The sequence below is a fragment of the Cynara cardunculus genome, unplaced genomic scaffold (assembly GCF_001531365.2).
Source record: "Cynara cardunculus var. scolymus isolate 2C unplaced genomic scaffold, CcrdV1 Un_Scaffold_6005, whole genome shotgun sequence".
NCBI classification, from domain to species: Eukaryota; Viridiplantae; Streptophyta; class Magnoliopsida; order Asterales; family Asteraceae; genus Cynara; species Cynara cardunculus.
The window spans coordinates 380-13,896 of record NW_020202715.1 but is presented as its reverse complement, the minus strand read 5'-3'; the positions used below and the strand labels follow the sequence as shown (position 1 = coordinate 13,896).

Sequence of the window (13,517 nt, the reverse complement as noted above, 5' to 3'; positions counted from 1 at the left end):
CGGATCCCAAGCAATAATTAGGCGAGTGCCTTGATCACATATAGAACCATTTGTAATCCAACTCCAATTACCAAATACACTACTACACACATCCCCCCAGTGATTATGAACAACTTTGGATTCAATAATGCAACATAAAGAAAGATGCTTGAGATTAATTAAATCACGTACCTCCTTCCGTTTGATAAGGGCATTTAAACGCCTAATATTCCATGCGGCGAACTTTATCATTGAGACGAAGAAGKTGTAACATCCTCTCCTCGTTTTGCCATAATGTGCCCCTCTGTATCAATGATCTCCATATCGTCATCATCATCACTAGAATCKTCAKAAGATAAAGAAGAAAACCGATTACTAGTATGCAAATCATGAATTGCGCCTCTCCTTGGTTTAAAAGCTTCCACCACCTTTTGCACTAACTCCGGATCCCCTTTTGATAAAAAATTTACGTTGGAAATGTCATCTCTTCCCCTTGGTGTTCGTCCCCGCATCCACCGTACATAACTGACCGTCCACCTTTCTGACATCCTTCCCTTCCAAATTTGTTGAATCCCCAGAACGTGGAACATTTTTGTCGTTTGTACCATCCCCCGGGAGATTCGACACCTCCTGAACCCGTTTTAAAATGCCAACCCCATTTTAAGTATCATGCTTACCTGAGGCCGCACCCGATGAAGTTGCCTGAAAATCCTTAAGTCCTGATTTATCCTTCTGCCTCCACTGTTTACGTCTGATATCTTTAAACCCCCCCTTTTGCAAGAAAGTATAAGAAACCTTTGGCTTTGCATTATCCCCTTTCATACATGACACCGTACGATGACCAAAAACTTTGCAAATCAAACATTGGGAAGGAACCCAATCATATTCAAGAACTACATTAAGGACATCCTCTCCAGTACCCGACAGCCTTGGAATAACCACTTCAATATTCCTCTGTATTTCACCCACGGCCCAAACATCCACCAACACTTTAGCAAAGTTAGTTCGACCCCATGCTTTATCGCAAGTGCTTGCAGTGCAAGCATCCAAATGCAATGGAACGCCTATAGTGCTAGCAATACGACTAATACCCTCTCTATTGAATGCAACAAGAGGGATATTAAAAAACTTAACCCACAATGGGCAAGAGTTGTGCTCAGGCTTCTAAAGGCCCTTGGAGGGATCCCAGAAAGAGACAAACATCGGCCTCCCTCTAATCATGAGGGGAGACGTCTCAATTACTTGGTTGCACCCACCATCATATCATTAAAACGAAAAAAGAAATAACCCATATCATTAACCATAGCATCAAGAAGACCAAATCTTCCCCAAGCATTCTGAATCGCACGTAAAACAATGGGGAAAGGAAGACGAGGACCAAGAAAATAACCATAGAGAACCGATTGAAACGATTTGGCCATACCTTTTGTAACATCCAAGGGAAAACAGATCCGCGGTTTCACACTCTTCTCAACCGGAAAATAAGTAAGTTCTGTCGAGGTAGTACCACCCACAATTTCTGCAAAGGATTTTTGAGGTACCACACAATGATCACCCCTAACCGCTGGAGAAAGACGTTCCCATACCGACACCCTCGGATTTGATCCAGCATTTACTCCAGCCTTCTTCTGTAGACCCTCATGCAAAGGAGGACCTTCATCTGTATCGGTGACGCTTTTTACTGTCTTTATAAAATTGCCTGGGGAAACTTTTCCCCTTTCAGTAGGAGCTAATGAGACTAGTTATGACCTAGTAAGTGTAGTTTCGACCCAAATGGACTTATTAAGGAGAAGTGGGCACATTATATCCACTTATACAAAATGGACTCATTGTACCTCAATTACTCACATTTACCTCTAATTAGCCTAATTATGACCCATTTAGTACCACTATAATTCAATTTCTCCTGATCCGACTATGCCTGAAGATGTTTTCATGCGTAAACTCTCTTTATTGGAAGCTAACCATATGATCCGTCCGATTCAAAACGAAGAAATTAAATATGTTATGTTTAGCATTGGTAATTATAAAGCGCCAGGTTCTGATGGGTTTTCTCTAAGACAGGGTGATCCTTTATCCTATGGTTTCTTTCTTGGTGGGCGGGGTCTAAGACAGGGTGATCCTTTATCCCCCTATTTGTTCACGATTGTTATGGAGGGTTTTTCTATGCTCCTTAAAAAATGTATTTGCGAGGCTGTTGACTTTGGGTACCATCAGGGTTGTAAGGAGCTGGATTTGACACATTTATGTTTTGCGGATGATTTGTTTGTCTTTACTAAAGGGGATGTTCTTTCTGTTGAAGTGCTTAAAAAAGCACTGGTTCTTTTTCAGAACTGTTCGGGATTAGCGCCTAGTCTTGAAAAAAGTGACGTTTATTTTGGTAATGTGCCTCCCAACATTAAGGAGGCTATTCCAGAGTGTCTTCCTTTCAAGCTAGTTACTTTTCCGGTCCGATATTTGGGGGTCCCTTTATCGCAGTCTCGGTTGAAGGTTTGTGACTATGCTCCGTTGATTGCTAAAGGGAAGGGTCGTATACTTAATTGGAAATCCAAGTTTCTTTCGTTTGGAGGAAGGCGTCAGCTCATTATATCGGTTCTCCAATCTCTTCGACTTCATTGGATGTCGGTATTCTTATTCCCGTCTGGCCTAATCCATGATCTCGAATCTATTTTTCGGAAATTCCTTTGGGCTCCAAGGGAAGATCCTCGTGGTAGATGTCGGTTATCTTGGGATGTGGTATGTCGACCGCTTGAATCTGGGGGTCTTGGAATTAAGAGATAATCTACTTGGAATAGGGCTTTACTTGCAAAACATATGTGGGATATTGTAAGGCACCGGGATTCTATGTGGGTTCGTTGGATTTATAGTAATAATCTCCGCTCATCGAACTTCTGGCTGGTGCGAAAGAACTCAAATTGGTCATGGGTTTTTCGTAAACTTTTAGACTTGCGTAGTCATTTGATACGGTTCCTCCTCTCCCAAATTGGTGATGGTCGGGATACGAATGCTTGGGAGGATGCTTGGTTAATCTGTGGTCCTCTTTCCGCTTTTATCTCTTACCGGTTTGTCCATTCATGTGGGTTCTCTACTTTAACGACGGTTCGTGATCTTATTATGTGCTGGAATGGTGTGTGGCCTGATGATTGGTGTCAAAGGTTTACAGTGCTTCATACTTATCCGTTACCTTTATTGACCTCTGTTCGTGATAAAGTTCTATGGGGGGACGATTATAATGCTTGTTCGGATTTTACGGTGGGTAATGCTTGGGCTTCTTTAGAGGGAAATCATCCTGTGGTCTCTTGGTCTAAATCGGTATGGTTCTCGGGCCATATTCTGAAGCATGCATTCTGTTTATGGTTGGCTTGTCAGAGAAGGCTTCCTACTCAAGATCGTTTACATTGGAAGGATGAACCACCGGATTTGGAGTGCTTGCTTTGTGGTCAATGTATGGATAGCCATGAACATTTATTCTTTCAATGTTCGTATGCTGGGGATGTATGGACTAGCATCTTGCATAGTACGGATCTGAAGGATATGCCGTCTAGGTGGGATCAGATTTTAGAAGCTATCTCGGATTCTAATCGTCGTCCGAAATTATTAAAGCAGAAGCTTGCGGTGGCAGCCACTGTTTATTATATTTGGCAAGAATGAAACAGAAGACTCTATACTGAGGATCGCCGCACGACTCTGCAACTTATTACAGTTATTAAGGATTCTATCTCCATTCGTGCGGAGTGGTTGGTGCGTTGCCGTGTGCGTAATTTGGGTTGACATGAAGATCTGTTTTTGGTTTTGGGGAGCTTTGGTCTGGGTTAAGCTTCTCTTTTTTATCTTTTGTTGTTTGTATGCTTCTTGTGGGCTTTGTTTCTTTTGGCTTGTTGTGGCTTGGTATGGGGTGTTTTCCAAGGCCATGGGGTTTTGGCTGTAGGTTGCGGTCTGTCCGTTTTCTGTTTTCGTTGTAATTCTCTTTAATGCGTTTATAAATTTGCCTGGTTTCCTTTCAAAAAAAAGGCCTGATCAAACTAAATATGACCAAATTAGTGTCATTTTGTGTCAATTAGACTCCTTATGCAGAAATGGGCCAATAAATCCATTAGGGTCATTAAGGTCTGATCAAACTAGGATCTAAACTGGACTTGACCGCACGTTGACTTTTTCTCTCTAGGGTTTGTGAGCAAGAATGGTGAAGTATGAATCGTTCAATGTGGTTTGATGTTTGATGCATGTTTTCTTCACGTTTTGCTTGCATTGGTTCTTCATGCATTTCGATTGCCTTGATTCTTCTTTGTGTGTGGTGCCGTTTTTGAAGAATTAGGGTTGCGTTCTTCATTGCATGGTTTCTCTTCGATCTGCGTGGTTTCTGTTTTGCCGCTGTGATTTGTTGATCAAGTCAGCTGTTTCCAGGGCGGGGTTTGCATTGGTCTACGGTTCTGCTGGTGTAGTCGTTAGGGTTGCATGCTTTGTTTGTACCCTAGTCGGCGGCTACTAGGTTTTCTGCCTTTCGGTACGTTCCTTTCTGATTATTTTTGGTAGGCGGTAACTAGGGTTTTCCGATCTTGGTTGCCTTGCTTATGTGATCCCGATCTGTGGGCTGCTGTTTAAACCTTGGTTGCGTACTGTGGTGGTTCGTTTTGGTTGAGGGATTGTGATTTTATGTGATCTTATTATAATGATCTGTGGTTCAGGGTCGGTCCTAAGATTTTTAATGCCCTGTGCGAAGATAATAAAAAATGCCCCTAAGCCTATTTTTTTAAGCCAATGAAACAACGAAACATGTGATTTTTTAAAGAGTTTAACCTATTCAAATAAGTATCTCATCCCCATGTTGATTTTTATTAATTATAATAAAAAATACAATTGGAGGACATAAAAACCAAAACCCCGATTACAAAAATGGATAAATAATGGATTAAGATCGTGTTTTCCTCTTTTTCAGTTTTCCCTTTTATAAATTGAAATTAGTAAAATAAAAACTTTATTTTAATATATGAGACCTAAAAGACAAGGTTCACTATAATTAGTTTTTAACTAAAATAGTAAATTACAATCAAATTACTGTCATAGTGAGCAAAACGTAAAACTCAAAAATTACAAGTCTAATGACTAAAGGCTAAGGGTCTATGTTAGCAACTTAATAAGTTTAATGGAACTAACAGCTTATTTGGTCAACTATGTATGACTATTTTGTAGTGGCTTAATGATATAGAAAGTAACTTATCCAGTAAACTTCTAGGGGGAGCTTTATATAGAAAGCCAATTTTTTTTCCAAACATGTCTCTTCCAAGTAAAAAAAAATGCTCCTTACATATGCGAAAAAACTCTCTTAAACAAAAACTTTTCCAACTTATTACAGATTAATTCAAACAGACAACTTTATTCATGCAGACAACTTTATACAAACAAAAACTTTTCCAACTTTCCAACTTTTTCCAACGATGTGCATTCAGTATTCATCACTACTAGGCCTCGGGCCTGTTTTTATAATTAAAGCTTAGTTGTCCAATTCCCAAATTATTAAACCCAAAACTAGTAATATATGATAACTTGATGCCCTTTTGTACTTTGATGCCCTGTGCGACCGCACGGGCTGCACGTGGCCAGGGCCGGCCCTGCTGTGGTTTTTTATCACTGTTGAGGTTTGGTTAGTTGCGATCTCATTCTTGGTCTTCCAGCCGTTTTTGAGTTATAACGGCTAGGGTTTCTAAGGAGAAGGGTTTGCTGTGTCTGCTGTTTTCGACGATCTGTGTGTTCTACCTGTTCTGGTGATCATTGCGAGTTTTTGGTTGCTGTGAGGGTAGTCTCTTTGGTCTCGTTGCTGCTGTTTTTATTACGGTTTTGCTGCTGTCCCTAGCGTTTGGTTCTGGGTGTGATTTTCTGCTCCTGCTGCTGTGATTTTGTAAAGTTGGCGTTCCTCGTGAATATTCTTTTCAGTCTATTTCTGGCTGATCTGGTTTTGTGGCTTTTTCACTGCTGCTGTGTGTCGGGTGCTGCTGTTCTATTGTGCAGCTGTTAGAAAGCAGTTTCTTCTTTCGCGGGTTTAAGGTAATCTTTTCTATTTCCATTTCATGCGTTAATTTTGTGGTCTTCGTTGCTCTTGGAGATTCTCTTGGTACATATTCAGCACTTCGGTTACGAGGTCTTCGTCTATTTATCAAGAGTTCTTTAAAAGGGTTTTAGCATCACGGATTATTGTTTGTGGAATGGGAACAGTGAATGATTCCCCTTTACCCGTTGATCCCCCTCGGGTTTCGGTATTTGAGAGACTTTCTTCCCGTGAAGATATGTTGGGAGGCAGTCAACATATTGATAATGAGGCTAATGAGAAATTAAATTTTGCTAAAGCGGTTGGCCATTCTGTGGCCACTGATCTGAATTATTATCCTCTCGCGGACAAAATCAAGTTAGTGTATCTATCCCTCTTGAAATGGCGAAGGAAGCCGCAAAAGCCTATAATTCTGTTTTATATGGATATTTCTTGGGACCTCGTATCCCATTTCCGCTTGTGAAAAATTTCGTTAAAATGGCGTGGGGAAAATTTGGATTTTTGGACGCGATGCTTAATGAGAATGGTATTTTTTTTTCTTTAAATTCAATGATGTTGGTGGATGTGAGCAAGTGATTGAGGCTGGCCCGTTGATGATTAGAGGTGTTCCTTTATTTGTCCATCGTTGGGATCCTTCCAAAGGGTTGAAGAAACCGGAACACTCTTCATGTCCGTTATGGGTGAAACTTCATAATATTCCTTTAGTTGCTTTCAATAAAGAGGGGGTTAGTCGTATTGCGAGTGTCTTGGGTATTCCTAAGCAAATGGATTCTTGCACTGCATCAATGTGTGAAAAAACTTGGGGCCGCCCTGGTTTTGCTAAAGTTCTTTGTTGAGGTTTGGGCTGTGGGTGATCTAAAACGGAAAATCGATGTTGAAATCCCAAACATAAATGGTGGAGAAGCTAAAAGTGTGCAAATTCAAGTAGAATACTTATGGGAACCGATTCAATGTTCCCATTGTCAAATCTTTGGACACAAACTTTCGTCGTGTGTTAAAGCGGCTAGTTTGAATAAAGGTAAACAAATTGAGGGTCGAAAAGATACTGATGGTTTTACTAGAGTGGCGAAAAAACAATGGCGGGTTAAAGGTGGAGGTAAAGCCAATCATTCTAATGGTAGGACTGATAATGGAAGAAAGGAATCACGCCCTCATGAGGTGTCTTTGGGAGCGAACGTTGTTAGTCAAGAAAGAGAAATAGAAGAGACTATGATTTCTAATAATGTAGAGTTGATGGATCCTCCTATGCCAGAGGGAAGGGATGCATTGGGTGAATCAGGTAAGAATAATTATGGGCCGTCATCTTCATCTTCTAAGTCTTTGCACCATGCTATGTCTACTCCTACCCCACTTATATCTTCTGTGATTAAAAATTTTCGGTTGCCAAGACGGGGGGTTGTGATAAACCAGGTTGATTCTAATCGGTTTGGTGTTCTTGAGACTTTAGGGGAAGAGACTTCTCGGGTGGACTCTCATGGATGAGGTGGTCAATGATCTGACTGACGTTCAGGGGGATAATCGGAATAATCGGTAGCATGGAGAAAGTCTAAACCCTTCCTCATGATGAAATTTGCGTCCAGGAATATCTGGGGGATTAATTCTTCGGTTAAACAAAAAGAGGTGCGGAATTTTATTCATTGTAATGATGTGTGTTTATGTTCCATTGTCGAATCACATGTTTCTAAGGACTCTCTTGAAAGTGTTTGCTATAATTCTTTCGGCCAGTGGAATTGGGTTTCTAATCAAACTATGAGTGAGTATGGCACTCATATAATCCTTGCTTGGGATGCTCGAGTTTTAGATGTCATGGTTTTAGAGGCTCATAGTCAATACTTAAATTGTAAGGTGCTTGTTCGGGGTAGTCAACATTATTTTTTCCTGTCTTTTGTTTATGGGGCTAATGTTTGTAATGCCCGTCGTGCTTTATGGTCGGGGTTGCGGAAATTTAAAGTGCTCATTGGTTCTTCCCCGTGGGTTGTAATGGGGGATTTCAACACCATGTTATTCCCTCATGATGGTTTTGGAGGCTCCTCTCGTCGTAACTTGGATATGGCTGATTTTCATGCGTTTGTTGAGGATGTGGAAATATTTGATTTACATTATACGGGTGTCCATTTCACGTGGAACCAAAAACCGAACTCTTCGGGGGGTATCATGCGTAAACTGGATAGAGCTATGGGCAATGATGAATTCACGTCTGTTTTTCAAGATATTTGATTTACATTATATTAGTGTTCTTTCAAATGCGGCATTCGGAAAAAAAAAGGTATGGGTTTAAATTTGACAATTTCTTGACTGAACATCCAGGTTTTCTTGAAGTTGTAAAGGATGAATGGGCAAATAATATTGAGGGTTCTTTTATGTTTCGAGTGACTTCTCATTTGAAGGCTCTGAAGATTCCTCTTCGGAAACTTCGTCATTCTTATGGCAACCTTGGTCAGCGTGTTGCCTTTTTGAAGACTGAACTTGATCGTATCCAATTGGATGCTGATAATGATCCTTCTAATGTTGAGCTAGGCCAAGAGTTGGGTCATATTCGTATTGCGTACCAAAATGCATGTCGGGATGAGAATTGTGTCGCGAAACAACGTGCCAAAATTGCATGGTTGAATGAAGGTGACTTCAATACCAAATTCTTCCATAGAGTGATTAAAGAACGGCATCATTACAATTCTATTCAGTCTGTGTGTACAAGTGATGGAGCTTATGTCTATGGTGATGATGTGCCTAATGTTTTTGTGGATCATTTTAAAGATTTTCTGGGTACGAGGTATGTCTCTCCTGATCCGACTATGACTGATGATGTTTTCATGCGTAAACTTTCTTTGTTGGAAGCTAACCATATGATCAGACCGATTCACAATGAAAAAATTAAAAATGCTATGTTTAGCATTGGTAATTATAAAGCTCCTGGTTCTGATGGGTATTCTTCTAAGTTTTTCAAAGAGGCTTGAGACATCGTAGGCCGTGATGTGGAGACTGCAATTCACAATTTCTTTTATCGAGGTAATCTCCCAAAGAACTTGAATCATACRCTTTTATGTCTTATCCCTAAATCTATTAATGCTTCWAAGGTTACGGATTACCGGCCTATAGCATGCTGTACTGTGCTTTATAAATGCATTAGTAAGGTCATTGTTAATAGAATGAAGGGATCTTTGGATTTTTTTATTGATAAAGCTCAATCGGCTTTTATTCCGGGGAGAAGGATTACGGATAATATCCTTATGAAGCATGAGCTTGTGTCTGGTTATCAATCCACTATGGGTCCGCCTTGTTGTGCGTTCAAAATTGATATAAGAAAAGCTTATGATACGATGGATTGCCGGTTCCTTATTGTTATGCTTGAAGGTTTGGGGTTTCACCCTGTTATGGTTAAGTGGATAAAGGAGATGATTTCGACTCCTTCTTATTCTTTAGCCATCAATGGTAATTCCTATGGTTTCTTTCTTGGTGGGWGGGGTCTTCGTCAGGGTGATCCGTTGTCCMCCTATCTGTTTACGATTGTTATGGAGGGATTTTCTCTGCTCCTTCAAAAGTGTATTCGGGAGGCTGCTGAATTTGGTTACCATCGGGGTTGTGAGGACTTGGATTTGACTCATTTATGTTTTGCGGATGATTTGTTTGTCTTAACCAAAGGGGATGTTCTTTCTGTTGAAGTGCTTAAAAAAGCTCTGGCTCTCTTTCAGCAATATTCGGGATTAGCGCCTAGTCTTGAAAAAGTGACATTTATTTTGGTAATGTTCCTCCCAACATTAAGGCGGCTATCCTATAATGTCTCCCCTTCAAGCTAGGTATTTTTCCTGTTCGATATTTAGGTGTTCCTTTATCGCAATCTCGGTTGAAGACTTGTGACTATGCTCCGCTGATTGCTAAAGTGAAGGGCCGTATTCTTAATTGGAAATCTAAGTTTCTTTCGTTTGGTGGACGGCGTCAGCTTATTATATCGGTTCTCCAATCTTTTCAGCTTCATTGGATGTCGGTTTTCTTATTCCCGTCTGGTATCATTCATGATCTTGAATCTATATTTAGGAAATTCATTTGGGCTCCAAGGGAAGATTCTCGTGGTAGATGTCGGTTATCAGGGGATGTGGTTTGTAGACCATTGGAATCTGGGGGTCTTGGAATTAAGACTATCCACTTGGAATCGGGCGTTACTAGCAAAACATGTGTGGGATATTCCTAGGCGACGGGATTCTATGTGGGTTCGTTGGATTTATAGTAATAACCTCCGTTCTTCGAATTTCTGGCTGGTTCGTAAGAATTCTAATTGGTCTTGGGTTTTTCGTAAACTATTAGACTTGCAGAGTCATTTGCGTCGGTTTCTCTTTTCTCAAATTGGTGATGGTCGGGACACGAATGCTTGGGAGGATGCTTGGTTACCTTGTGGTCCTCTTTCCGCTTTTATCTCTTACCGGTTTGTCCATTCATRTGGGTTCTCTACCTTAACGACRGTTCGTGATCTTATTATAAGCTGGAATGGTAATTGGCCTGATGATTGGTGTCAACGGTTTGATATGCTTCATAATTCTCCGTTACCTTTATTGACCTCTGTTCGTGATAGAGTTCTATGGGGGGACAATTATACTATGTGTTCGGATTTTACAGTGGGTAATGCTTGGGCTTCCTTAGAGGGTAATCATCCTGTTATCCCCTAGTCTAAATTGGTATAGTTCTCGGGTCATATTCCGAAGCATGCATTCTGTTTATGGTTGGCTTGTCAGAGACGGCTTCCGACTCAAGACCGTTTACATTGTGGTCAATGTTTGGATAGTCATGATCATTTATTCTTTCAATGTTCGTATGCTGGAGTTGTATGGAATAGTGTTTTATTTATGGTGGATCTAACGGGTATGCCTTCAAGGTGGGAGCAGATTGTTCAAGTTATTTCGGATTCTATTAGTCGTCCGAAATTGTTAAAGCAGAAGATTGCTGTGGCTGCTGCTGTTTACTATATTTGGCAGGAGCGTAATCGAAGACTTTTTTCTGCAACTAAGCGTACGGCTCAGGATCTTATTGCCGTTATTAGGGAGGCTATCTTCATTCGTGCAGATTGGTTGGCAAGTCGTCCTGTGGTTACTTATGGTTGACGTGATGACTTGGTTTTGGTTCTGGGGGGCTTTGGTTTGGGTTAAGCTTCTCTTTTTTATCTTCTGTTGGCTTTTTGTTTCTTATGGGCTTTGTTTCTTTTGGCTTGTTGTGGCCTGGTTGGGGTGTTTCCCTCGGTCTTGGGGCTCCTGGTTGTAGGTTGAGGTCTGTCTGTTTTTTGGTTGCGTTGTAAACCTTTTTATTACATTTTATAAATTTGCCGAAGTTTCCTTCAAAAAAACACACAAAATGGACTCATTGTACCTCAGTTACTCCCATTTACCTCTGATTAGATTAATTATGACCCACAGAAATACCATGTGGGTCTCTTGGATTCAGTCTCATTGTATTCGGAGCCGAAACTTTTGGGTTATCAAGAAGAGGAATGAATGGTCGTGGATTCTCCGGAGCCTTTTAGACTTACGTTCTCAATGCAGGAGATTTTTTATCTACAATGTGGGAAATGGTTTATCTACGCATGCCTGGGAAGATACGTGGAGTGAATTTGGGCCCCTTATTCAGTTACTGTCTTATAGATTCTTAAATGRTCATGGMTTTTGTAATAACTCAACGGTTTCTGATGTAATGCAACGTTTTGGCACTACTTGGCCGGTGGATTGGATTCAACATTACCCTCAGCTGCAAAGTATTATCATACCTTCTCCCAGCCAAATGGAGGATACGGTTAGATGGCTTGATGCTAAACTTTCTCGGGGAAATTTGAGGTCAAAGTGGCATGGCAAACTGTTCAAGAAGTGAGGCCGATTGTGCATTGGTACAAGCTGGTATGGACTAAAGCATACATACCTAAACATGCTCTTTGCATGTGGATGGCTTGTCAAAATAAATTACCAACTCAAGATCGCATCAGTCAGTGGAAGAATGAACCGCCGGATTTGAAATGTGTGTTCTGTAAATTAGTGATTGAAACGCACAATCACTTATTTTTCGAATGCAATTACTCAAGTAGTATTTGGGAGGTCATTAAAAAGGAAGTAGGGTTAACGAACTGTTTGAACAATTGGGAGGATATTCTTAACAAGGGTTTAGCTCAACGATGGAAATCTTGGTCTACTGTTCAAAAACTTGGTATATCGGCCACGGTTTACCACATATGGAGGGAAAGAAACAGGAAGTTCTTTGATAACTTCAATCATACAGGGGACAAAGTTGTTGCGGAGATCAAGATGCAGATTCTTCAACGTATGGCTTGGAAGACTAGGAAGAAGCAGAAGATTACTAATGCTATGTGATTTTGTGGGTGGTGTGGTTTCTCGGTTTGGGCTTTTGTGGGTTTGTTTCGCCGTTTATTCTTCGGCTTGCGTTCTTTTTATGTTTTGGTGTACTTCTCTTTGTCATTTTTGGCTTCTTATGGTTTGGTTTGTAAGTCAAAGTTGCCGTAGTTTTTCTTGCTTCTTATGGTACGGTTTTCTTGTTTTATTCTGGATCTTATGTTTGTAAGTGCTCGGATCTGCTTGGCGTTTTAGCCGACTTGTTCTCGGGCTCGACCAAGGTTTGGTGCAGCTAGGGTTTTGTTTTCTTTTAGGGTTTCTATGTTGGCTGTTATTTGCTTGTTCTGCTGGCTCTTGTAACTGTCGACTAGGTGTCGTGGTGGGTCAAGGCTTGGACTAGGGTTTTTAGTGGAGCTCTGGTTTCAACCTACTTTGGTGCCATTTTGTCCAGCGGTTTTGATCCAGACGCGATCTGCTGTGTTCTCGTGTTTCTGCAGCAGTTTGTTCTACCTGTCGCTGTTTTTACTGTTTGAGGTTTTGCTGTGATTTCCTATGATTTTATGTGGAGAATGCTGGGTTTTCATTAGTTGCTGTCTTGCTGCTGGTTTTCCTGATCTGCTGGTCGGGTTTTTTTAGTCTTCGTCGCTGTTGGCTGGGGCTGTGATTTTATGTGGGTATTACTGCTTCACGTTTATACTATTCGACCTGCTGGCTTGACTTGTTGTGCTAGTTGTTCACGATTAAAGTCTGTACTGGTTATTTTCTGTTGTCCTGGGCTGCTGGTTTTTCTTTCGTTGCTGCTGTTTTGGTTGTGGGACTGTTTTTTTTTTTTTTTTTTTTTGAAGGAAAATATCGGCAAATTTATAAAGCGCAGAAAAGTTTTACAACGACCTAAAACAGAAAGACCGCAACCTACACCAAGAATACCCAAGTGTTTCTGTGGTCTTCGTCTCCTTTGTTAAGTTTATTGATAGAGTATTCAGCACCTTTTCTAAGGTCTTCGTCTACTTTATTGATACTGCTTGACTAGGGATTCAGCGCCACGACTTCTTGATTAGGGTTATAGTAGACTAGGTATTCTTGCCCTTTGGTAAGGATGTCTGATTTTGCGGATGTTATCTTGGAAGATGATTCACCTCAGGATTTTGCTGATGTAATTTTGGATAAGTCGGATC

General features: G+C 40.8%; 2 protein-coding genes across 2 annotated transcripts; both read left to right on the top strand.

Moving 5' to 3' along the window:
• Positions 1-2,793: 2,793 nt before the first annotated feature.
• LOC112504561 lies at positions 2,794-3,630 on the top strand. Its single transcript, XM_025108509.1, has one exon. The coding sequence runs from the start codon at positions 2,794-2,796 to the stop codon at positions 3,628-3,630; it is 837 nt and encodes a 278-aa protein (XP_024964277.1).
• A 5,538-nt stretch (positions 3,631-9,168) lies between these two features.
• Positions 9,169-12,875, top strand: LOC112504560. The gene is made up of 7 exons (XM_025108508.1): positions 9,169-9,759; positions 9,870-9,954; positions 10,055-10,629; positions 10,747-11,078; positions 11,548-11,794; positions 12,573-12,623; positions 12,714-12,875. The coding sequence occupies exons 1-7, from the start codon at positions 9,169-9,171 to the stop codon at positions 12,873-12,875; spliced, it is 2,043 nt and encodes a 680-aa protein (XP_024964276.1).
• The last annotated feature ends 642 nt before the right edge of the window (positions 12,876-13,517 follow it).